Here is a 24,735-nt window from a genome sequence, read left to right as displayed (position 1 = left end):
TATAGGGATGGGTCACAGAATCAGAAGATATGAAGAGCAAACTAAGGGAACAGGAACCAATCAGCAACTCAGATCTCATTGGAAGAGCTGCTGGATTTCCTCCTTAGAATGGAATTTTTCCTCCTCAGTACTACTGACATCTTGAACCTGCTAATAATTCTTTCTTGAGGAGGGCTGATCTGTACATTGTAGGATGTTTAATGCTTTCAGACAATGCCAAACATACTTGAAGGGACAGAATCACTCCTGGTCTACAGTTTTAGGGTACTGACCCATCTCTCTTGTCTGATTTCAGCTTCTTAGGAGGGTGAATCTGTATGACCCAGTTCTAGCTATTCATGGATCAATTAGCAGTAGTAAAGTTGTACAGTAAAGATATCATTTGAGGGAGAATTAGTTTGAGTCAAAGTTGCTGTTCTATTTAATGTCAGTAATAGGTCCTGAAGTAAATTAGATTTCCACAGCCCTCGTTTGCCACAATTAAAGAAATTGAATTTCATCTGTGGAATGGAGACTGACTACTTATAAAGAATTGAAGTCTGAATTTTGGAGGCTCAGGCTCAGGAGCAATAGCTAGTAACAAAAAGTTAATGATGGAAAGATATTGATATCTCTGAGAACTTCCCCCCCTTAGGGTTTAAACTCAAGACTTTAATTTGTTTGGCTTATTTCTCAAGGCTGTCATTCTACCACTTATTTGAGCCACATCTCCAGCCCAGCTATTTGCTGGTTAGTTAGAGATGAGTCTCTTAGACTTTTCTGCCTAGTTTGGCTTAGAGCCTCGATCCTTCAGGTCTTAGCCTGCTAAGTAGCGAGGAATTCAGGTATGAGTCTCGAGTGCTGGCTCCCCTCAGAACTTCTTTGTTACTGTGTGGTTAGAGAACCAGATTTAAGAAGAGACCGGATCCATACTTGCTCTTGTTATATAAAGGAGTAGAAACTGCTTGAAGCACTTAATATGACTTACTCCAAAAACCAAGGTGAAAGTATAATTAGTAAAGGTGAGTGGCCTGAGAAGATTGTTGAGTATTCAGAACATCCATTATGGAGGTCAAGAAGGAATGAGCACCTTCAGAATTTTGTGACTATGTGACAAAGTGATGTAAGGATGTAAGTTTGTAGTACTTCACAACTAACTGACTGAATGGACCTCTGAAGAAAGGAGAGAGCAACAGCAAGCAACCTGGATATAAAAAGAGGATTAGGAAGCTCTCTGGATGGAAGAGCAGTGGAGTAATAGAATGAATAAATTGGAAGAATTAAAAGTTTTGCTTGAGGGGCCCAGAGTTTGACCTAGTGGTAGAGCCCTTGCCTAGATGTACCAAGACCGGGTTTGATTCTTCGGTGTATCACATACACAGAAAAAGCCGAAAGTGGTGTTGTGACTCAGGTGAAAGATGACATTTAATATTAATATTTTGAATTAAGATTTTAGAAGTAGTAGAAGTAGATCTAGTTTAGCATAAAACTTTCAGATATGCCCATATAAATGAGTTGCTGAGGGAAAAGTAAGTTTTGTGTAATCAGAAATAAGTACTACTAGGTTTATAATCTTTATAAAATAGTCTGTCAAAATTATTTTCACAAATAATAACTTCATCATTCTTCAAAGACTAGTATCCATATATGTCACTCTGATGAAATTTTGTAGAGTGTGTGTGTGTGTGTGTGTGTGTGTGTGTGTCTGTCTGTCTGTCTGTCTGTCTGTCTTTGTGTCTTTGTCTTTGTCTGTGTTTGCTGGTACTGGTTTGTGAACTCAGGGCCTCATGCTCTCACTTGTCTTTTTCACTTAAGGCTGACATTCAACTATTTGAGCCAAGTCTCCACTTGGAATCTTTTTTTTTTTTTTTGCCAGTCCTGGGCTTGAGCACTGTCCTTGGACTTTCTCAAGGCTAGAGCTCTACCATTTGAGCCCTAGCACCACATCTGGCTTTTTTTTTTTTTTTTCTTATGTATGTGGTATCAAGGAATTGAACCCAGGTCTTCGAGCATGCTTGGCAAACACTACCACTAGGCCAAACTCCCAGCCCCCACTTGGAACCTTTTTGCTGGTTAATTGGAGATAATAGTGTTTCAGATATGTCTTCCTGGGCTGGCTTGGAACTGAGATTCAGCCCCCTCAGTAGATAGGATTACCAGCATGAACTATCAGTGCGCACCTATTTTTGTTAAGAAATATTTGAGTTCTCGTGTGTGTGTGTGTGTGTGTGTGTGTGTGTGTGTGTGTGTGTGAAATTAGAGATACAGAATTGGAAAACATGGTCAGAGATCTAGAGAAATTTCAGTGATTGTACTAACAAGAATCAATTAGCAATAATCACACCTTGAATTAACCTCAGAGGCTAGAACATTGCCACTCTGCTGAGCTGGCATTCTTCTTGATAGTACTGAGGTTTTGAAATCAGGAGTGGCACTGTCAGCCCTCAGTGATTCTATACTGACCTAAGCATGATAGGTTTGGGATTTCTTCCCCCCAGCCCCTTTTCTAAGTTTTGAGCTGGGAATTAGAGCTCAATCCTGTAACCCTATCTATTCAAGAGGCTGAGTTATGAGGATTGTGGTTCAAAGCCAGCTCAAACAGGAAACTATAAATGAGGCTTATCTCCAATTAACCACCAAAAAGTTGAAAGTGGAGGTGTAGCTCAAATGCCAGCTTTGAATGAAAGAGCAAAGGGAGTAAACTTAGGGTGCCCAGGCACTGCTTTTTTTCTTTTTAAGGTAAACTTTGGTTTCTTTACATTGACAGCATTCCGTTTTATATAATCTTTGTGTATTTTGACACTAGATATATTAGTTGTCAAATATACTAGTTAACAGATAAGTTACTACATACTACTTCACACCAAATACTGATCCATAATGCTGGATATGTAACAGTGGACAAAGCAGACAAAAATTCCTCCATTCACTGTGCTTACGTTTTAATCAGAGGAGGAAAATTTAGTAAGTAAATACATAATCTATCAGTACTGTTATGTTAAATAACAGAATGTTATTTAATGTTAGCATTAAATGCTATAGCAAAAACTAGCAAGGAAAGAGCATAGGAACTAGGACTAGTAGTTTTAAAATCAGGAACATTTAATTGAGGACAGTCTCTTTCTTTGAGAAGCTACCCAAGAGAGCAAAGGCAGAGTCCAGAGGTGGAAATTTGTCATTTTGAAAATATGTCAAGGCCTCTACTAGATGTAAAGTGGGTAAAGGAAGAAGAAACCAAAAAGAAAACACATGGCTGGCAACATAGACAAGCTCAGTGTGGTAAAACAACTTTGAGGCCTTGGGCTTGATCATAAGCACTACAAAAACAACAAAGGCGAGATCATTTGGAACTTTGTAATGATATTGGCTTTTATCCTGACATGAGTTGGAAGCTGTCTTTTAGCCAAAGTAATCTTCTAGCCACCTACTCTTAAGTAGCTGTGTGGGAAATGGGAAGGACAAAGGCAGAAGCAGAAAGCCAGTGAAGATAAAGAGATGGGAGACATTATCAACAGTTTCTAGATAGAGCCAGGATTAAATGACAAATGAATAGAGAGAAAACAGTAATGCATGTCTTCAAAATTTTTGACCTAGGTACCTGGTATGATGAAATTGCCATAAACTCAACTGGGAAAGACATTAGAAGGAGTAGGTTTATGGGAGATACTAATTTGGGTGAATCTTATCCAAAAGGAGATTCTCTGATTTAGACCACACATTTTAGTGGGCAACAATAATAAAATTATTTTTATGTGGATATCCTTTGGTTTATATAGTAAAGTGAATTGTGAGTTGAATTTTCTGAAAGCATGTAGGGTTGCTAATAAGAGTACTATATAGAAATGTCTGAAATAGAGCAAGTATTTCTTTCACTAGATATTGGTTCTTTTTTGGTAGGGGGAGAGGGAATACTGAGATTTGAACTTAGTCGTATACTTGCTACACTGTCATTTTACCATTGAGTCACATCTCCATTCCTTTTTTTGTTTTTTTGTTTTTTTGGTAATGGGGCTTGAACTCTCTGGACCTGGCATTGTCCCTGAGTTCCAGCTCAAGGCTAGTGCTCAACCACTTGAGCCATAATGCCACTTGCAGTTTTCTGGTAGTTAATTGGCAATAAGAGTCTTACAGACTTTAGTGCCTGGGTTGGCTCTGAACTGCGATCCTCAGATCTCAACCTCCTGAAGTAGCTAGGATTATAGGCATGAGCCACCGACACCTGGCTAAAACAGCACTTTTAATAAAATTTTTGCCTAAATATTTACTTCGGTTATATGTAACTTTATGTATAACTGAGATATACTATAAAAGGGCAATTATAAATGTGAGCTCTATTTCATCTTGAAGAAATGTTATTGTCTGATTATCCTCACTACTAGTTTATCCAGTTTGCTTAGGTTTTTGTTTTTTGTTTTGCCAGTCCCTGGGCTTGAAATCAGCATGGGCACTTGAGCTTTCTCAAGGCTAGAGCTCTACCACTTGAGCCACAGCATCTCTTCCAGCTTTTTCTATGTATGTGGTACCAAAGAATTGAACCCAGGTCTTTGTGCATGCTAGGCAAGCACTCTACCACTAGGCCACACTCCCAGCCTGTTTGGGTTTTTATTTTCTATTACTGTCTTTTCTTCCTTTTACTCCTTATCTGTATTAGGTTGTCTTACTCATACAGTCATGTTGTCTTCATATAGTCATGACAGCTTCATTTCCTCACTATATAGCAGTTTTAACTAAGCAACTATATTAAGTCTTTACTGAGCTTTGTTTTTAAGACCTTTAGGTATTCAAATATATATTATTTTATTTTAAAAATGAAATCAGACTTTTAGTTTATCATTTTTTTAGGGCTTCTCCATAGAACACATAAGGCATAAATTGGTTACATTGAATGCATGTTGTTAGGTTTAAGAAGTCTCGTGGGCCAAGAGTTTGTTTGGCCAAGTGGTAGGTAAAGTGCTTGCCTAGCATGCATGAAGTTCAGGGTTGGATTCCTCAGTACCACATATACAGAAAAAGCCACAAGTGGCGCTGTGGCTCAAGTGGCAGGGCGCTAGCTTTGAGCAAAAACTCTCCAAGGACAGTGCCCCAGCCCTGAGTTCAAGCCCCAGGACTGGCATAAAAAAAACATGCACTCAGATTCAGAGAATTGAAGTTAAGATTTTTATTCTGGACAAAACTATCCTTTAATATGTATTTTTTTGTGTTGGAATTTTTTTGGTGGGGACAGTACCATGGGCTTCATGCTCTCTTTCAGCTTGCTCACTCGTAGATAAGCTCTAGTATGTCTGAGTCAAGCTTTCAGCTTGGCTTTTTGCTAGTTAATTGAAGATGGAGTCTCACAAACATTTCTGCTTGAGCTGGCTTTGAACCTTGAGCTCTTGGGTCTCAGCTTTCCCAGTAGCTAGTATGACAAGAGTGAGCCATTTGCACCTAGCTTCTCATATGCTTTTGAATATATAGATATAGTCTCATTTGATTTTGGGTTTATATGAGTTTTCATAGGAAGTCTGTGAAGTACAGATTGTAGTTTTACTTGAGATTTTTGATGGTTTAACTAATTTATAACTTGTATTTGTTAGATGCTTGTTTTCTGCAGTTCCTTGATTGATTTAATGTTAAAAAGTTGAATTTTTATATATCTTGTATACAGAATAGCTATCTCGTAATCAGTCAACATTTTCATTTGGAGGTCTCTTTAAAATATGAATGTAATGTAGAAGTAGTAATACCAGTGGCAGAGAGAATGAAGAAAATTAAAAGACTAATTTATCTTAGAATTTAAACAGTGTTTTTCATTAACCCAGTGTAAAATACGACTGTATTTCTAAAGTGCATCACAGCTAAATATTTTTTTATCATATCATTCCTTTCCTCTTCCCTCCCTTAAACTTGCTCCCTTCTGTATTCCCTGTGTACCCATTCCCTGCAGCGTTCCCTGCTGGCTGTGGTGGAGATTGGTGTGCTGTGAATTGCATAACCACCTAAATGAGTACCTGAAGAGTCTAAGAAACACTGGCAACTGACTACTTGCTTTCATCAGGAATAGGGAGCTTTTGTCTGAATTTCCTGCCCTCAGGTAATACTTCTATTCCCCATTTTTTTCCTTTCTGTAAGTGCAAACACTAATCATGCCCCACAGAAGGTTACCTTGAGACTATTTCTGATTCTTAATGGCTTAGTCAGATACCTATTTCATTTTTCTACTAGGTAGGCAACAAGTTCATTTAATTCCTCTTTTAAGAGTCTTTTTTTTTTAAACAGATCAGATTTGGCAATAGAATTAAAAGTTGTAGAAAAAAATGTTGTAACTAGTTCTTTCTGATGTTGCAGGAGTTTTATAATTTATAGCCAGTCATTTGTAAATAGTAAGTAGTATGACATTTTACTCATTAACTAGATCAAATCCTCTATTGGTCACGAGAGTGTTTTGATCAGTTCTGTGATTCATCATTGAAGGACTTAATTTATTTTACATTTACTGTTAGTTATAATGTTTATATAAAAGAGACTAAAATAAGACTTACAATAACAGTGATAATAGAATTTAGTTTTTTGCAGTTTGTGCTTTCCACCGTTCTGTTCTTCTGGGTTCCTTTTAAAGATTCGTTGTTAGCTGGGACCTATAAGTGCATACCTATAGTCCCAGCTACTTGAGAGATGGCAAAAAGTTTCCTTGAGTTTAGGAGTTCAAGATCAGCCTGGATAACATAATAAAATACCATCTTAGAAACAAACAAAAAAGTAAATGAACTAAAAAGTAGCCTTGAGTGAATTTTGTTACTCATTAGTATACCTCAGTAGTAATGGAACCATTGTAATTTTGTTGTCCTATACTAGCTAGCAATTGTGTAGATAGATGACCTAAATACTAATTTTTTCATGCTTCCTCCCCCATGATTTCATGTTATCATTTGGGAACCTAGATATCAACAAAAACTACCAAAGGAAAGATTCTTGAAGGAAATGTTGACATTTACTTTACTTTTAGTATAATTTAGACAGTTAGGATATGGTTTCTCTCTGGAATATCCTCTCTTCAGAAAACCAAATCTTACATTATTTAAAATAGCATTCAAAGATGGCTCTGATTTTTTTGTATACATTTAGCAAATCCTCTGGGACAGTTAGCTCATAGCCATTATGCTTTGCATCATCCTGATTATATCTCCTTATATGTTTTTGGCACGATTATGGTTATGATTGTGTTCTATGTTTAAAATACAGCTGTCTAATATTTACTTATGTCAGTCAACATGTTTAACCACCCTGCTGTTTTGTTTTACCTTCCCACTTTAACCAGTCATAATTTTTTATGTTAGTAATTATTGAATTTATGTTTTTATCCTGAAGCTAGGATATAGCAGACTACTTGGCACAAATTTAAGTAGCTGTTGTCACTACCCAAATTAATCATTTGTTGCATCCGTTATTGTCACTGAATGTTCTCATTTCCTTCTGATCTCCTAGTTCTCTCTTTCTATTCTTGGCACTGTTACTGGAGAAATGTTTTGGAAACTCTTTATCCTATTAAGGTATTTCACTATTTTTTTTTTTTTGGTACCATTCTTGGGGCTTGAACTCATGGCCTAAGCACTGTCCTTGAGCTTCTTTGCACCACTTAAGCAACAGCTTCACTTCCAGCTTTTTGATAGTTAATTGAAGATCATCAGAGTTTCACGGACTTTGTTGCCCAAGGCTGACTTTGAACCATGATCCTCAGATCTCAGCCTCCTGAGTAGCTAGGATAAGGGGTGAGACACTGGTGTCTGGTGTTAACAACTGTTTTAATAGCTCCTATTTAAGCTTAATTTTTTTTGTTTGTTTTCTCAAAGAATTATGACAGGTGAAAGTAGACTCTTATTCTTTGAATTGGAAATGAGAGAAGAAAAGTCATCTGTCATGTTCTTTCCCTTTTTACTACTTCTTCTACGTGGGTTGAACCAAATTCAGCCAGTCTGCTGAGGGATAATACAGGAACAACATTGATTCATAGGATGAAACCCATTTTCCTTGTCACAGGAAACAAGAGTCCTTTCTGGCTAGTTCTCTAGTTACGTTGTCACAGTGAAAACACATAATACTACATTATAATATACTGCTGTACACACCTTACACTATGCACTGTGTATTTTTACCTACTCTATGTGATCTTGGAACAGGATACTGTTACTATCTGAAATGTCTCCTCTGTCTTATTCTCTAGGCAAAAACTTACTCCTAAAAGAGCTCAAAAACGTGCCAGGAGTTTGGCCTAGTAGTAGAATGCTTGCCTACCATGCATGAAGACCTGGGTTCAATTCCTCGGTACCTCACATACATAGCAAAAAAGCTGGAAGTGGTGCTGAGGCTCAAGTGGTAGAATGCTAGCCTTGAGAAAGTCCAAGGACAAGGTTCATGCTCTGAGCTCAAGCCCAGGACTGGAAAAAAAAAAAAAAAAGCTCAAAAACACAACTCCCTTACTTCCTAACATCCACCCCAACCCCCTCAAAAAACAACAACAACAAAAACATAAAAATCCCGAAGTAGTCTTCTTTACAGTTAAAAGAATTTGGGTGTCTCCATTTTGTTTTCTTTTCATTTTTATTGTTTTGATTTAGTGGCACTGTACTTGATGGAGCTTCTGTTTGTATTTTTATTGTAGTATCTATTGCACAGTACCTTCCATGTAATGTTCTACAATGCTTTATGTGTTTGTTCCTGGTAATAAACTGTGAGATTCCTGAAAGCAGTAGCTGTGTCTTGTCTCATTTCCCAAAGACCTAATAGTCCTTTGTTATGAAACATGCATGCTTAGTTTTGTCACACCTTGATATTTCAATAGATATATAATAGTTGATGAAGGGTCTACCCATTTGCTATTATCAACAAGCTGAGATTTTTACAAAGCATAGTACAGATCAGGGAAAACATATTTGTGGGCAGAACTTAGCTCAAGATCTGTTGGTAAATTTATCAGTGTTAGAATGGGAAATGCCTCTAAAATACCTTTAACTTTATATCAATTTGTTTGTAGTCCTGGATATGTTTCAGTGTGACTTGGAACAGTTAATATAGACCCTCAGGCCTTACACTCTCTATAAAATGAGGAAATTGTTGTAGAAGAACTTTTCAGAAACTAAAATTCTAAAATTATTTGATATTTTTTGCTAGTATGATGTCCTCCCGATTGCTCTTGTTTTGTTTTTTAGGTGTTTTTTTTTTTTTTTTTGTCATGAGGCTTGAACTCTGGACCTGGGCGCTGTCCCTAAACTCATCGGCTCAAGGTTACCACCCTATCCTTGGAGCCACAATGCACCTTCCTGTTTTCTAGTGGTTAGAGATAAGCAACTCATAGACTTTAATACCTGGGCTGGCTTTGAACTTCGATTCTCAGATCTCAGCTTCATGATTAGCTAAGAGTATAAGCATGAGCCACCAAGCCCAGCTTCTACTCATTTTTTAAAAATATAGCTTATAGTTGCTGCTAAGGTCTTCATTAGATGCCAAATTCAATAGAATGTTTTTTAAAAGCCATAAATACCATACATATTATTTTTTTCCTTGTATTTTATTAAATACTTTTTAATTAAGCTATGTATATAGTTGATTTAAACAGGTTATATGATTTCAACCTATATCTAAACTCTGAAACTACTACTATAGCAAAGAAAATGAACATTTTTACCATCTTCTAAAATTTCTTCATGCTCTTCTGTAATCTTCTACCTCTCTTGCCTCAACCCTGGCATTCACTGATCTTCTACTTGTGATAAACATGTTTTCCTAGAACCATTGAATTCACAACAGTAATCAAGAAAATAATTGTCTCAGTAATGCAAAATTTACTTCTGCAGAAAGGTACACCATCAGCCAAAAAATCAGGCAAGCAAGCAGGCTGCTTTTGTGTTTATGCTTAAGGTTGCACATCCTGCTCCTCTGCTCAAATTGGTTCGCAGTCTGCTTTTTTTTTTTCTTTTCTTTTCTTTTTTTTTTTTTTTTGCCAGTCCTGGGGCTTGAACTCAGGACCTGAGTACTGTCCTTGGGCTTTCTCAAGGATAGAGCTCTACCACTTGAGCGCATCACTTCTGGCTTTTTCTATGTATGTGGTACTGAGGAATTGAACCTGGGTCTTTGGTGCTTGCTAGGCGAGCACTGTACCAATAGGCCAAACTCCCAACCACCATAGTCTGCTTGTGACTGGCTAGTTTGTATTGGGTAAAATGTACATAAGAAATAATTCACCTGAAATAACTGTATACAAGTCATCTCAAAATATACCCATACTCTTGAACCATTTCTTGAACAATCTGAGGTTCCTCTTTAAAAGTTTGTGTTAATTCCATTTTGCAGTAACCAGTTAAGATAAAACCTTACATTTCAAAGATTCTTGCTTACCATCAAAGCAGTTCCTCTTTCAATTTCAGGCCAAAGTTAGAAGCAACATACTTTGGTAGAAAAGATAATTTTTTTTTTTTTGTAGGTTGAAGGACTTGAACTCTGTTCTTGGGTGCTATCCCTGAGTTCTTCAGCTCAAGGCTACCACCCTACCCTTTGAGCCACAGTGCCACTTCCTTTTTTCTAGTGGCTAGTTGGAGATGAGAGTCTCATGGTCTTTAGTGCTAGCTTTGAACTAGGATCCTCAGATCTCAGCCTCCTGAGTAGCTAGGATTACAGGTGTGAGCCACCATGCCTGGCAGAAAAAATAGTTTTTCTTGTAAACTTTACTTAGATTTATTAGTTTATAGTTCATAATATAGTTTGCCATATAATGTACATTGTTCTGACTTATTTTGCATAGTGTAATTACTTGAAGTTATTTTATTTTGCAGTTGTATGTGTACCTTTTTACTGCTGAGGGATATTATGAATATTCTACAGTTTATTAGTTTATCTGTTGGTGAATATTTGCGTTGTTTCTGGTTATGGTTATTATGAATAAAGCTGTCACAAACATTCCTGTATAAGAATTTGTAAGAGCATATTAAAATAACAAATAAAAAAAGCTAACATTCTTTTTCCTATGTTTTATTGTTGTTTCACATGTTATATGGCTATTGCCATATCGTTTGATGAAAAAAATGATCTTTTTCACATTGAATTGTTTTTGTTCCTTTTTTGGATCTATTTCTGGACTTTGTTCCATTGATCACTTACTTATATCAATATCAAACTGTCTTAATTACTGTAGCCTTTTGATAAATATTGCAATTAGTGTATAATGTCTTCAACTTCATTTATTTTTTTAAGTTATTGGATATTCTTTTTTATTGCAAGTTTTTATTTTTTTATTGTATTTTATTGTTGGGATTATGTATAGAGGGGTTATAGTTACATTTATCGGTTAGTGGGTATTTCTCAAACCTTGCTACCCCTTCTCGTGTTTTTGTCTCCCTTTCCCTCCCAGTCATCTTGTTTTTCCCCTTCCCTTCCCTATTTCAAATAAACAAGTGTATGTATATTATACAGTAACCTCAATCTTCTAAATTTCTCCTCCTTTCCTTCCTTCCTCTCTCCCTCTCTTCTTTTTGTTCTAGGCTAATGCTCTACAACTTTGAGCCACTTCCCATTTTCTGGTGATTAATTGGAAATAAGGGTTTCTTGAGCTAGTTTTCTTAGATCTTAGCCTCCTGAATAGCTAGGAGTATAGGCATTAGCCACCAGTGACTGGCTTATTATAAATTTTTTTTGGCCAGTCCTGCCCAGGGCTTGGGTTACTGTCCTTGAGCTTTTTCCAAGGCTAGCACTCTTATCACTTGAGCCACAGCACCACTTCCAGCCTTTTCTGTGTTTGTGGTAACAAGGAATCGAAACTAGAGCTTCATGACTGCTAGGCAAGCACTCTACCACTAGGCCATGCTCCTGGTCTATGAATTTTATTTTATTTTTATTTATTTATTTATTTATTATTTATTATTTTTGTGGGTCATGGGGCTTGAATTTGGCCTGGGTGTTGTCCCTGACCTCTTCAGCTCAAGGCTATTACCCTACCCTTGAGTCACAGCGCCACTTCAGGTTTTCTGGTGCTTAATTGGAGATAAGAGTCTCAGGTCCTTTTGTGCCCTGGCTGACTTTGAACCTTGATCCTCAGATTTTAGCCTCCTGAGTAGCTAGGATTACAGGTGTGAGCCACTATGCCACTGTGCCTGGCTATAAGAATTTCTTTTTTTTTGCTTGAACTCAGGGCCTGAGTGCTGTTCATGGGCTTTCCTCAAGACTAGCGTTCTACCACTTGAGCCATAGCACCACTTATGGGGCTTTTTCTGTGTATATAGTACTGAGGACTCGAATCCAGGGCTTTGTGTCTGCTAGGCAAGTACTCTACCGCTAGGCCACTCTCCCAGCCCCCAGCCTGTAAATTTTTATTGGATGAAATTTACATAAAACTATATAGAACTTCATCCCCCCCCCAAGGAAAAAAAAAGAAAAGCTTTTCATCTTGGTTTGATATTTACCAAAAAATTGTAAAGGGTATAAAGGGTATACAGAGTTCTCATTTTCTCTAAATATTCTTTTATTATTAACACATTTGTAGAGAATACTTGTCACATTGTCAGAACATATATTGATTAGTTAGCTGTATCAAGAGTTTTTAAAAATCTGTTTTTACTCGTTTCATATTCTAAATACTCTTATATTTAGTTATCATATCTTTTTAGGTTGCTCTTGAGTCTCACATTTTTCTCCAACTCACTTTGTTTTTTTATGCCAGTGAGAATTTCAGGTAGTTCTGCCAGATTTGTGTGTGTGATGTATGTGTGTGTGTGTGTGTGTGTGTGTGTGTGTGTGTGTGTGTGTACGTACGTGTGTGCACGTGTGTGCATGTGCCCACACTTGTGTGTATGTATGTGTATGTTCAAATGAGCTCTGGTACTGGGGCATGACCTCGGCCTCACACTGTTGTTTAGCTTTTTCACTGAAGACTGGTACTCTACTACTTTACCCACAGCTCCACTTACGGCTTTTTGGTGGTTAACTGAAGATTGAAGAATAGGTGTACAGGCTTGAACTCTGGTGCCAAGTTGTGATTTTTTTTTCCTGATGATCTGATAATTGAACTAGGTTATGAGTTTTTATAAGAAGATAACAGTGTCATAAAAAAGATAAGTTGTTTTTGTTTTGTTTTTTGAGCCACCATCTCTAGCCCAGTCTGGCCTCAAACTTATGATCCTCCTGAAGTGCTAGGATGACTAGTGTGTACTATCATGCTTGGCCATGATTTTTGTTTTCTTTTAGTGAATAATTTTTGTTAGCATAAATTAATTGTGTGAAGGAGTTTTATTGATAGTTATATACATGCATATTATATACTTTGCTCCCCAAATCTTTCTTTTAAAACAATGTTTTACTGGCCGGGAACATAGCCTAGTGGTAGAATGCTTCCCTAGCATGCACAAAGTCCTTGGTTCAATTCCTCAGTACCACATACACAGAAAAAGCCAGAAGTGGCACTGTGACTTAAGCAGCAGAACGCTAGTCTTGAGCAAAAAAAAGTGTTCAAGGACAGTGCCCAGATCCTGAGTTCAGGTCCCATGACTAGCAAACAAACAAATAACAAACAAACAAAACCAAAAACAGAAAAGCAGTATTTTGCTAAGTGTTGCATGAACTTTTGAGTTCAAGCTGTCCTTGGGCTCACCCACTAGCATAGCTAAGGTTATAGGCATGAGGGCCTGGTCTGAGTGCTATTTTTATGATATCAAGGGTATATATTATAACATGGTTTATCATTCTTGATGTTGATTTTGATCACTTGGCTGATAGCTTAGAGTCTCCATTCCAGAGTTACTGCCTTTTCCAGCTATTTTACTGTGTATTTTGAAAGAGATACCATGTGCAATACAAAGTACTTTGTGCAGCCTACATCATATAAGTAAGGAATTATATATCACTTCCTTGAGGTTAAAGTATCAATGTAAATTATTTTGTGTCAATGTGTACAATGCATATTTATTCTATAGTCTGGGCTAATATCCAGTACTGTCTTATTTATTTTGTTTTTCAAAATTGTTCCAGCTTTGGCTTTTGAGTGCTCTTTTATTTGGCTTTTCTGTTCTTTCAGCTTTGACTTCATGTCCTGCAATCTTGCTAAAATTCAGTTATTGGTTCTGGTAACATTTTCTAAAGATTATGTAAACTTTCTATGTTGGTGATCATGTTGTCTGGAAAAGAAAAAGACAGCTTTTGGGCTAGGATATAGCTCATTGGCAAAGCGCTTGCCTAGCAAGTGCAACATTCTGGGCTTAATCCCTAGCACAAAAAAACCAAAAAGACCAAAAAAATACAGTTAAAAAAAAAAGAAACCCAAATGAAAAAGACAGTTTTACCTGTCTTACCTTCTTTTACTCAGGGCTCAGGGTTAACACTTAGCTACTTGGGCCACTGCTCGGCTTCTAGCTTTCTAGTAGTTTATTGGAGATGAGAGTTTCATGACCTTTCCATCTTGGAAAGCTTTTAATCATGATCCTCAGATCTCAGTCTCCTGAGTAGCCAGGATTACAGTATTATTAAAATGAACATTATTATTATTATTATTATTATTTTTTTTTTGGTGGGTCGTGGGGCTTGAACTCAGCCTGGGCACTGTCACTGAACTCAGTTCAGGGCTATCACCGCCCGCTCCCCCCCCTCCCCCCCCCCCAGGCCTGGATCCTGGATGTTGTCCTTGAGCTCTTCAACTCAAGGCTACCTACCACCCTGCCCTTGAGCCAAGCCCCACTTCCCCTTTTTTTCTAGAAGTTACTTGGAGAAGAGTTTCAGGTCCTTTTGTGCCTGGCTGGCTTTGAACCTTGACTCTCAGATCTCAGCCTCCTGAGTAGCAAGGATTATAGGCGTGAGCCACCCTGCCCAGCTTTTTAAATTTAAATCTTTTTTTTTTTTGGCAAGTCCTGGGGCTTGAACTTGGGGCCTGGGTACAATCCTTGGATCTTCTCAAAGCTAGCCCTCTACCACTTGAGCCACAGCACCGCTTATAGCTTTTTCTGTGTATGTGGTACCGAGGAATTGAACCCATGCTAGACAAGCACTCTACCACTAGGCCATGCTCCTGGCAAGATGAACATTCTTGTACATATCCAGACCAGGTCCTGCCTGGTTTCTCCACTAACAATATTCCCTTGTCACTGACACACATATTGTCACCCAAGAATATAGTAAAATGTTACTACATTTGTGAGTTACTCAGATTAGTCTGTCTCTATCTCATTTTAACTCCTTCCCTCTCTTTTCTTTCTCCCTGCTCTTCCTTCTTTCTTTCCTTCCCTTGTCATTTTGTCACTGGAAAATAAATCACTGATGAGTCCATCTACTTTAGTTCTTAGGCAGGGTAAGAAAAGATTAAAGCAAGATGCGAAAGAATGAAAGTGATAGAAAAAAATTATTGAAAGTTTAAATGAGCCCTGCTAGAGCACAAGGGTGAGCTCCCTTGAGAGTGCTGGTGCAGCAGAGATAATACTGTTTTAGGAGGGAATCAACAAAGGCAAGTTGATCTGTCTTTGCCTGACCTTTGGGCAGTCCATTGTTTGGCAAGAAATGGAATTGGGCAGGTTGATTGACTGGGGGAGCTTATGTTCACAGATGTACATTTGTGCACTATCAGGTTTGTTATATGCTGGGATGACTGTGCCCAAGCTTCTCAGAGATTGTTTAATCTGTAATGGAGAACCTCTCCATTCTTCTCACTTAATTAACTTAATTAGTTACTTTGAGACAAAATCTTGCTGTGTTGCTCAGTATTTCAGAGCCAGTGATAGATTTGAACTTCCTGTGAAAAAGAAAAAAAGTTGAATAGTCAGGTCTCGAAAAGATAGACTATGCTGTGGAGGAGTGGGATGTTGAGAAGGCTGAAGAACTCAGCCACGAACTAGCCACCCCAAGCTCTATGTAAAAATTGCCAAAGCAATTGCATGCCACAGGTTTGTAGGAGCCAAAAAGGAAGCTGAAAATTCACAAGCTGCTCGAAAGAGGAAGCTGGCATGTGGGTTTAAAGCAAAGATGAAATGGGAAACCAAAAGCAGCATGGGCTATATATATATATATATATATATATATATATATATATATATATATACCCTTGCAGAGCTCAGAACACTTACTGTCTCACATGTTCACATTAACAAGACTTTCCTGCTGAAATATGTTGGAAATTGAAAGAAATAGGAAAAAAATGTGCATAAAATTTAGGATTATCAATTCTTGGGCTTTTTCTAAAGAGTTTGTTTTCCTTCCTTCCTTCTTTCCTCCCTCCTTCCCTCCCTCTCTCCCTCCCTTCTTTCCTTCCTTTTTTTCTTTGTTTTTTTTTTTTTTTTTTCTTTTCTTTTCCTTTGCCAGTTCTGGGGCTTGAATTCAGGGCCTTGGCACTGTCCTTGAGCTTCTTTTTATTCAGAGCTAGCACTCTACCACTTGAGCCACCCACTATTTCCAGCTTTTTCAGTTTATATGGTACTGAGGAATCAAATCCTAGGCTTCATGCATCCAAGCCAAGGAATTTATTGGGAAATGAATGTTTTTGTTATTTTATTTATTTATTTATTACTTATTTTTTGGTGGGTCATGGGGCCTGAACTCGGCCTGGGCACTGACCTTGAGCTCTTCAGCTCAAGGCTACCACCCTGTCCCTGGATCTGGGTGTTGTCCCTGAGCTCTTCAACTCAAGGCTACCTCCCTACCCTTGAGCTAAGCCCCACTTGCCATTTTCTAGAGATTAATTGGAGATTAAGAGTCTCAGGTCCTTTTGTCCTTTTGTGCCCGAGCTAGCTTTGAACCTTGGTCCTCAGATCTCAGCCTCCTAAGTAGTTAGGATTACAGGCATGAGCCACTGCACCCACTGTTTTTGTTACTTGTGTAAGAAATCTAGACATATGCAGAGGAAAAAAAGTATGGGATTTTTTTGTTACTTATTTATTGACATAGACCTACAGCCTAAAATCAATCTGCTTTTCATTTTTTTGGTATAGCAAAGCCCATTAGGTTCTTGGACCTTAAAAAAAATCTATTCTAGGCATGTCTACATGGATTCTGGAATTGTCATTTTAGGATTGAGACACTATTTACAAATTACTTTAATAAAAACTTTTTTTTTTTTTTGCCAGTCCTAGGGACTGAACTCAGGGCCTAAGAACTGCCCTTGGGTCTTTCCTCAAGGTTAGTGCTCTACCACTTGAGCCACAGAACCATTTCCAACTTTTCTAAGTATATGGTACTGAGGAATCGAACCCAGGTCTTAGTGCATGCTATGTAAACACTCTACCACTAGGGCAGTTTCCCAGCCCCCCAAATAATTATTGATCCCTTATTGGTGGCCATAGAATTTATATTTTTATTATCATATAGTAAAATAATTTTTGTATACTTTAGATGAGATAATTATAAAAGGAAGATAGAATGTAGTATGTGGGGGTGAGGAGGTTATTTTCAATTCTGTATAGAAATGACCCTCTGTCTCAGCTCTGTTCTTTAAATTATTAGATGGTATAGTTATATTAGATATATATATATATTAGATGTATAAACAGATGCATTAAACAGGTAATTATAATGATAAATAACAGAAAAATCAGCAGCATGGCCCAGTACTATACAAAATGTTACATGGTAGGAAATAGTAAGTGGACTATTATTTCTTGGAAATATTCTCCAGTGTAATCTCCCAGCTGAGCTATTTATTTGGCAGTTAAGAAATATTTTTTCTTAAAGTATAGGGAAAATATTTTCATGTCCTGGAGTGTGAAAATCACACTTGGACTCTGGGCCTGAGCGCTGTCCCTCAGCTCTTCAGCTCAAGGCTACCACCCTACTCCTTGAGATAAAATGCTACTTCCAGTTTTCTAGTGGTTAATTGGAGATAAGAATCTCATGGTCTTTAGTGCCTGAGATGGCTTTGAACTGCGAGCCTCAGATCTCAGCCTCTAGAGTAGGTAGGATTACAGGTGTGAACCACCGTGCCCAGCTCTCCTTTTCTTTCTACAAAGTGAAGTACACTGTATAAACTTTCTGTTAATGCCTCTACTTAACTGGCATTTCTTCAGTTTGCTAGCTATGACCATGAAAATGAGCCTATAAGAACCCTGCTTCATGTCTGGGCTCTTGGACTTGGGATTGCAGACTTGACAATGTTCCCAACAGTCTTTATTCTTTTATTCTGTGTCTAATGAGTTCTCAGTATACCTTCAGAGGACATACAGAGAGATGATCCTGGCCTCACAGAACTGGTAGGTTGGTTTCTTTCTTTCTTTCTTTCTTTCTTTCTTTCTTTCTTTCTTTCTTTCTTTCTTTCCTTCCTTCCTTCCTTCCTTCCTTCCTTCCTTCCTTCCTTCCTTCCTTCCTTCCTTCCTTCTTTCTCTCTTTCTCTCTTTTCTCTCTTTCTCTCTTCCTTTTTTTGTGCTGGTCTTGGGGCTTGAGCTCTGAGCCTGGACTCTGTCATTTAGCCACATAGTTTTACTTCTAGCTTTTGGGTGGTTAATTAGAGATTAAGAGTCTCATGGGCTTCCTGCCAGGGCTGGCTTGATCTTGACCCTCAGCTCTTAGCTTCCTGAGTAGCTAGGATTACTGGTGTGAGCCACCAGCTTCTAGCATGAAGGTAGATTTTTATCTGTTTTGTTCATATTAAAATCTCCAGTGCCTATTAAAAGGCAAAGGCACTGGAGAGTTTTCCTTTTTAAGAAAGTAACACTAAAACTCTGCATTAGGACGTATGTAATATTCTTTCTTATTCATGCTATTTGATATTTTGTCTCTGGAAACTGAGAACTCCATTAGTCCAAACAAGAACCTTAGTTGTACTGCTTATCAGTGCACATGTCTCAGTTGTGAATCCTCAATAAATACGTGTTGGTTGCTTCTTCCAAGCCAACTCAGTATTCAGCATTTAAGAATGTGTTTGTTGGGGCCGGGAGTTTGGCCTAGTGATAGAGTGCTTGCCTAGCATGCACGAAGACCCGGGTTCGATTCCTCCATACCACATACATAGAAAAAAGCCGGAAGTGGTGTTGAGGCTCAAGTGGTAGAGCTCTAGCCTTGAGAAAGTCCAAGGACAGTGCTCAGGCCCTGAGCTCAAGCCCAGTACTGGCAAAAAAAAAAAATGTGTTTGTTTTTAGTTTTTAAGTTATATTTAGAAATGGCAATCACTGAAACATCACTATATTGAGTCAAACATGATTTATTGGGAAGTAAAATGCAAGCTAACATTATTGGTCAAATCTAGCTTAAGAGTAAACTTTGTATGTCTAATTGGCATTCTGTGAGAAGATATAAATTCAGGTAGAATCTGTCTCAAGAAATTTTGGTTTTGAGTTGATGGATAAGCATGTATTGACTGGTATTCTTATAACCATGTAGAGCTTGCAGTGACCCCAGTGAGTTTCAGAACAAGTGAAAGATTTGGAACTCTTGTTAACCAATAATTAATTTTTATCATTCGCTTCATTTTGAAAAATCATAAAAACATTTTTTTCATTTTATAGGGGTGAATTCAATAACAGATTTAATAATGTACCTAAAAGTATTTCAAAGTGCATTTGTAGCTTATCCTTGTAGTTGCGGTATTAGACAAATGAATTTGTCATTACGTTTGCTCATTCAAAAGAGAGGATAAAATTAGTAAAGGTTCTAATAAATTACAAGTGGGAATTAGATGTTTTAGTAATACTAAGATCTTGGAATACCAGGGATGGGGAACCTTTATCTGTTTAGAAATTATAAGATCATTCTTGGGACATGTGAAATTAGCATGGCCAAGGGCCACGGGTAGCCAACAAGAAAGAAGCCTGTGAGCCTGTCCCTTCATGTACCAAATAATTTTGAAGGCCAGATGCTCTCCACTCCTGGAACCCTTGGAACAGGGTTCATTATGTTGATTGCTATTTTTCCCATTTTATATCATTATAAAAGATCTTAACTAGGGGTGGGGAGTTTGGCCTAGTGGTAGAGTGCTTGCCTAGCATGCACGAAGGCCTGGATTCGATTCCTAGGTACTCTATGTTTCTGTTTATCTTAACTCCTATAGTTAATCCTTTAAAAAGGATAATGGTATTTGCAAGCTAATTGAGATTTTTAATAATCGGTGTTTTAAAGAGACACAGATAACACTAAAATAAGCTATAAAAATGAGTCACATAATCCCTTTCCTCAGAGACTATAAAATAAGATATATGTTATATAATTTATTTTTTGAATGATTATGATCATTTTCTAACATTGGTAGTCACTGAATAATTTTGAAAGGGGATCTGATGTCCTTTAACAATCGTTCTTTGTATGGTGAATGACATCTGATGCTACCCTACTTCTGCTGAAGGGTCCTCTTGTTCACTTATCTTCTTTGTTGGAGATTTCTAGTCTGAAGTGAACTGACTATACTACTTTGAGATTGAGTATGTCTAAGCTATTCCCATTGTCTTGCATAGTCTCCAGGAAACAATGGTTTATATCCACTATTAGATAAATAATAATCTAGAGTAAAAAAGGCAGTCGTGACTGAAGCTTGATTGTTTATGGAAGTATGACATAAAAATTCATGTCCCTAAAATTCTAAGATTTGAGAAAGCTATGGATAAGATACTAAAACCACAAGATACTAAACATGTGTTAAATTAGAGCCTCTTACTGATTTTGTGCTTAGACCTTTTATTAATTTTTTTTTTTATCTTTCTTTGTGCTGGTACTAGAGCTTGAACTTAGGGCCTGCTCCTCTTGCTTAGTTTTTCACTAAGACTGGCTCTCTGCCACTTGAGCTACATCTCCAATTGTGGCTGGTTAATTGGAGAAAAGAATGTGGGGGATTTTTCTTCCTCAATGGCCATTGGCTTTAAACTGCTGTCTTCAGATCTCAGCCTTCTGAGGAGCAAGGATTTTAAGTATGAGCCACCAGCACTAGCTGCTGATAGATTTTTAATGATTATTTATATTTGCAAGGATGACTTAGAAGTATAGTTTTGATATAAAATTTAATGTAATACATATTGTCTTTCAGATTTACCAAAAATTTATCTCCTGACAAGATAAATCTAAGTACCCTTAAAGGAGAAGGTGAGCTGAAGAATTTGGAGTTAGATGAAGAGGTGCTACAGAATATGTTGGATTTGCCCACATGGCTTGCAATCAACAAAGTTTTTTGTAATAAAGCATCCATTAGGGTAAGACTTTAATATTTATGGAGGACCTTCCCTGTTTGTATTTTTTCTTTCATTTATCTCCTTTAAAATATTATGATAGATAATTCCATAAAGAAACATTCATGTAATTTAGGAGTAAATTTTTTTTGCTTAAATCATTTTTTGACTGTCTTAAAATATATTAAGTCAAATATAAAATTGTCTAATCGTTTAATCTGACTTTAACTTTGTTCAGACTTTATTTTTATTCAACATTTTGTAAGTTTAAAGTTTTCTGTTAATCATTGTTAACATCATCTTCCTTATTACCAACATCCCAGCTTACTATTTTACTTGTCTTTGATTATCTTGCTCTGAAAGACCAGACTTAAATTGAGTCTATTTAGTAGAAATACTGAATGATGATTTTCATAAAATTAAAAATTTGCTTCCTTAGGAAAAATTATAGAGGAGTTGATACTGTTTCCTTTTGGTGCTACTTTCCACAAACATATATCTATAAAATGGTTTAATGTGTATTTGAACTTTATTTTTTGATATTATTGCATTTTATATTAGTGATGTTGCTTTTGAATTTTTAAAATATCTACAAAGATATTGTTTAGAATTCTAGGATTAAACAAAATTTAATAAAAGAACAGCCTTCCTGAGAACTCTTAGTTAAAATTAAAATGTGTTTTTAGGACTGGCAATAGATTAAAAAAAATTGAAATTCTTATTTAAATAGCTGGATAGGGAAGGAGAGCTAATATTTCCTTCCACAAATAGATACATTTAATTTTAAAAGCACAAATAAGCTGCTCAGTATATTTTAGTCTATGAAAAAAGTCATTTAAGTTTGTATCTGTCACTGTATGTAGTAAACCTCTGTTGCTTATGTTTTACATTATTTCCTAATAATTCTTTTTAAATAAACATTTTCTATTTGTAGATCCCATGGACAAAACTGAAAACACATCCTATCTGTTTGGTGAGTTCCGAAACATACTAAAAAAAAAAAAAAACCAAGCACTTATATATACAAATTAGTTACTGTTGATATTAATCTTTTGTTTCATAAACTGTTTCCTGGATTTTATATCCATTAGCTTCTTTTTTTTTTTTTTTTTGGCTTTGCCATGGGGCTCAGACATTGGGCCTGGTCGCTGTCCCTGAGCTCTTCAGCTCAAGGCTACCACACCTACCCTTTGAGCCTTTTGGTTTTCTAGAGGTTAATTGGAGATAAGAGCCTCAAGGTCTTTAGTGCCTGGGCTGGCTTTGAGCCCAGCATTACTTCCGGCCTTTTCTATGTATGTGGTACTGAGTTGAACCCGGTTTTTGTGCATGTTAGGCAAGTACTGTTGAGTGCCAAACTCCTGGCTTGAAAAGTTCTTAGTAGCATACATTAACTGTATGAAAGGATTTAATTTGATATTTCTATACATGCATATGAAGTACTTTGATCACATTTATGTTCTCTTTGCACTTTCCCTACTTCTACATCACCCAGTTCTTGTTACTGCAGTTTGAACTGAAGGCCTTGCAATTGTTAGGCAGGTATTCTACTGCTAGAACCCATACCAGGCACTTTTAGATTTGGTTATTTTTGAGATAGAGTTTTTGTGGTTTTGCCTAGCTCAGATAGGGCAGCAGTCATATTTATACTCTGCCTATAGTGGGGATGACAGATGCAAATGATCACCCCCAGTTTTGTTGTTGTTGAGATGGGAACCTTGCTAATTTTCTTGGTCAGGCCAACCTTGAACATTGCTTTTCCTAGTCTGTTTCCTGAGTGGCCAGCAGGGATGATAGTCATGAACTTTTTCCAGCCCTCTAAATTTATAGGGAGTTTTATAATAAACATAGGCTCTTTTATACATTCATATAATGTAGAGAATTTTACATTTTAAAATAGAGGTTATTTAAAGCTTATCAGGTCTAGAAAGTCATGATCTAAGTTGGTAATCATTTAACTGTAAACCTGCTTTTTTAAAAATTTTTTCCAGTTCTGAGCCCTAAGCTTCTTCTTCTTTTTTTTTTTTTTGTGAGTTCTGGACCTTTAACTCAGGGCCTGAGCACTGTCCTCGGGCTTTTTCCTCAAGGCCAGAGCTCTGCCACTTGAGCCACAGCACCACTTCCGGCTTTTTCTATTCATGTAATATCAAGGAATTGAACCTGGGTCTTCATGCATGCTAGGCAAGCATGCTACCTCTAGGCCAAACTCTGGGCACCTAAGCTTCCTTTTAAAGCTCAAGGCTAGTACTCTACCACTTGAGCCACAGCACCACTTTCTGCTTTTTCTGTCTATATGAAGAATCAAACCCAAAGCTTCATTCATGCTAGGCAAGCACTTTACCACTAATCCACATTCCTAGCCCCAAATCGAAACCTTTTTTGGGGTGTGTATCAGAATTGAGTCTTTTAACTTAGTGCTTTGCACACACACACACACACACACACACACACACACACACACACTCTCTCTCTCTCTCTCTCTCTCTCTCTCTCTCTCTCTCTGTATCTCTCTCTCCCTCCCCTCCCCTTCCCTCTCCTCAACTTTTTTACTCAGACCAGAGACTCTATCTTTTGAATTATGCCTCCAGTTTCAACTTTTTGGTGTTTCAGATAAGAGTCTCCTAGGTTTATCTGCTTCAGTAGGCTTCAAACTGAGATCCTCAGTGTTATTTAACTCATAATTGATACATTGTGGAATTCTTTTACCAACATTTGCCTTTGCTGGTCTAACAAATTCAATAACATGTTCTTTAGTATAATTTGCTTTTTAGGGAAAGTTGAAGAGAATTAATTGTATCACTTATTGATTTATTTATTTCACAAAGGTTTTCTGTTTTTTTGGTGTTGAAGATTAAACCCAGATTCTAGCTGGGTTTAGTGCTAAACTGAACTACTCTATATATATCTATCTATCTGTCCATCTGTCTATTATTATTATTATTATTTTTGCCAGTCTTGGGGCTTAGACTCAGGGCCTGGGCACCATCCTTTTGCTCAAGGCTAGCGCTCTGCTATTTGAGCCATAGTTCCACTTCTGGTCTTTTCTGTGTATGTGGCACCAAGGAATCAAACCCAGGACTTCATGCACGCTAGGTGAGCATGCTACTATTAGGTTACACTCCCAGACTGTTCATATTTTTGAGTATTTGTTTTGAGGAAATTTACATTTTAATGGAGGACACTAGACATGTATATGAATAAAAATGAAACAATAATTTCAGATAGTGATAAATGCTCTGTGTAAGGAGATTGAGAAATGGCAGGAGTTACTAAGGACATTAGATATTGATTTAAAATTTTTTTTCTTTTTTTTTGAAGTCATGAGGCTTGAATTCAGAGCCTAGGCATTGTCCTTGGACACTTTTTGGTCAAGGCTAGCACTCTACCACTCGAGCCACAGCTCCTATTCTGGGTTTTTCTGAGTATGTGGTACCGAGGAATCAAACCCAGGGCTTCATGCATGGTAGACAAGCACTCTACCACTAGGCTATGCACCCAGCCCCTTAATTCTTTTTAATTGGTATTGGGGCTTGAACTCAGGGCCTCATTCTCTTGCTTGAAATTTTCTCTCAAGGCTGGTACTCTTCCACATGAACCATACCTACTTCCATAGTTCTTTCTTTAGAGTTTACCCTGAAAAGACACTTAGATTTTTTTTTTTTTTTTTTTTGCCAGTCCT

The 24,735-nt window shown here is 37.2% G+C and overlaps 1 protein-coding gene across 2 annotated transcripts in view; it reads left to right on the top strand.

Moving 5' to 3' along the window:
• Positions 1-24,735, top strand: part of Bltp3b (bridge-like lipid transfer protein family member 3B) — a 71,692-nt gene that overhangs the window by 5,656 nt on the left and 41,301 nt on the right. Inside the window, exons 2-4 of one of the 2 annotated variants that reach the window (XM_090328477.1) lie at positions 5,906-6,052; positions 20,921-21,083; positions 21,994-22,032. In XM_090328477.1, coding sequence (XP_090184603.1) covers positions 21,021-21,083; positions 21,994-22,032 — 102 coding nt within the window. In that variant the 5' untranslated portion in view covers positions 5,906-6,052; positions 20,921-21,020. The remainder of the gene's footprint in view (positions 1-5,905; positions 6,053-20,920; positions 21,084-21,993; positions 22,033-24,735) is intronic. The other variant, XM_090328476.1, reaches the window with a different exon arrangement.

This window comes from Megascapheus bottae, chromosome 2, assembly GCF_031878675.1.
Source record: "Megascapheus bottae isolate mThoBot1 chromosome 2, mThoBot2.hap1, whole genome shotgun sequence".
Lineage (NCBI taxonomy): Eukaryota > Metazoa > Chordata > Mammalia > Rodentia > Geomyidae > Megascapheus > Megascapheus bottae.
Note: the sequence above shows the minus strand (reverse complement) of the source record. Positions and strands in the feature narration are given on the sequence as shown.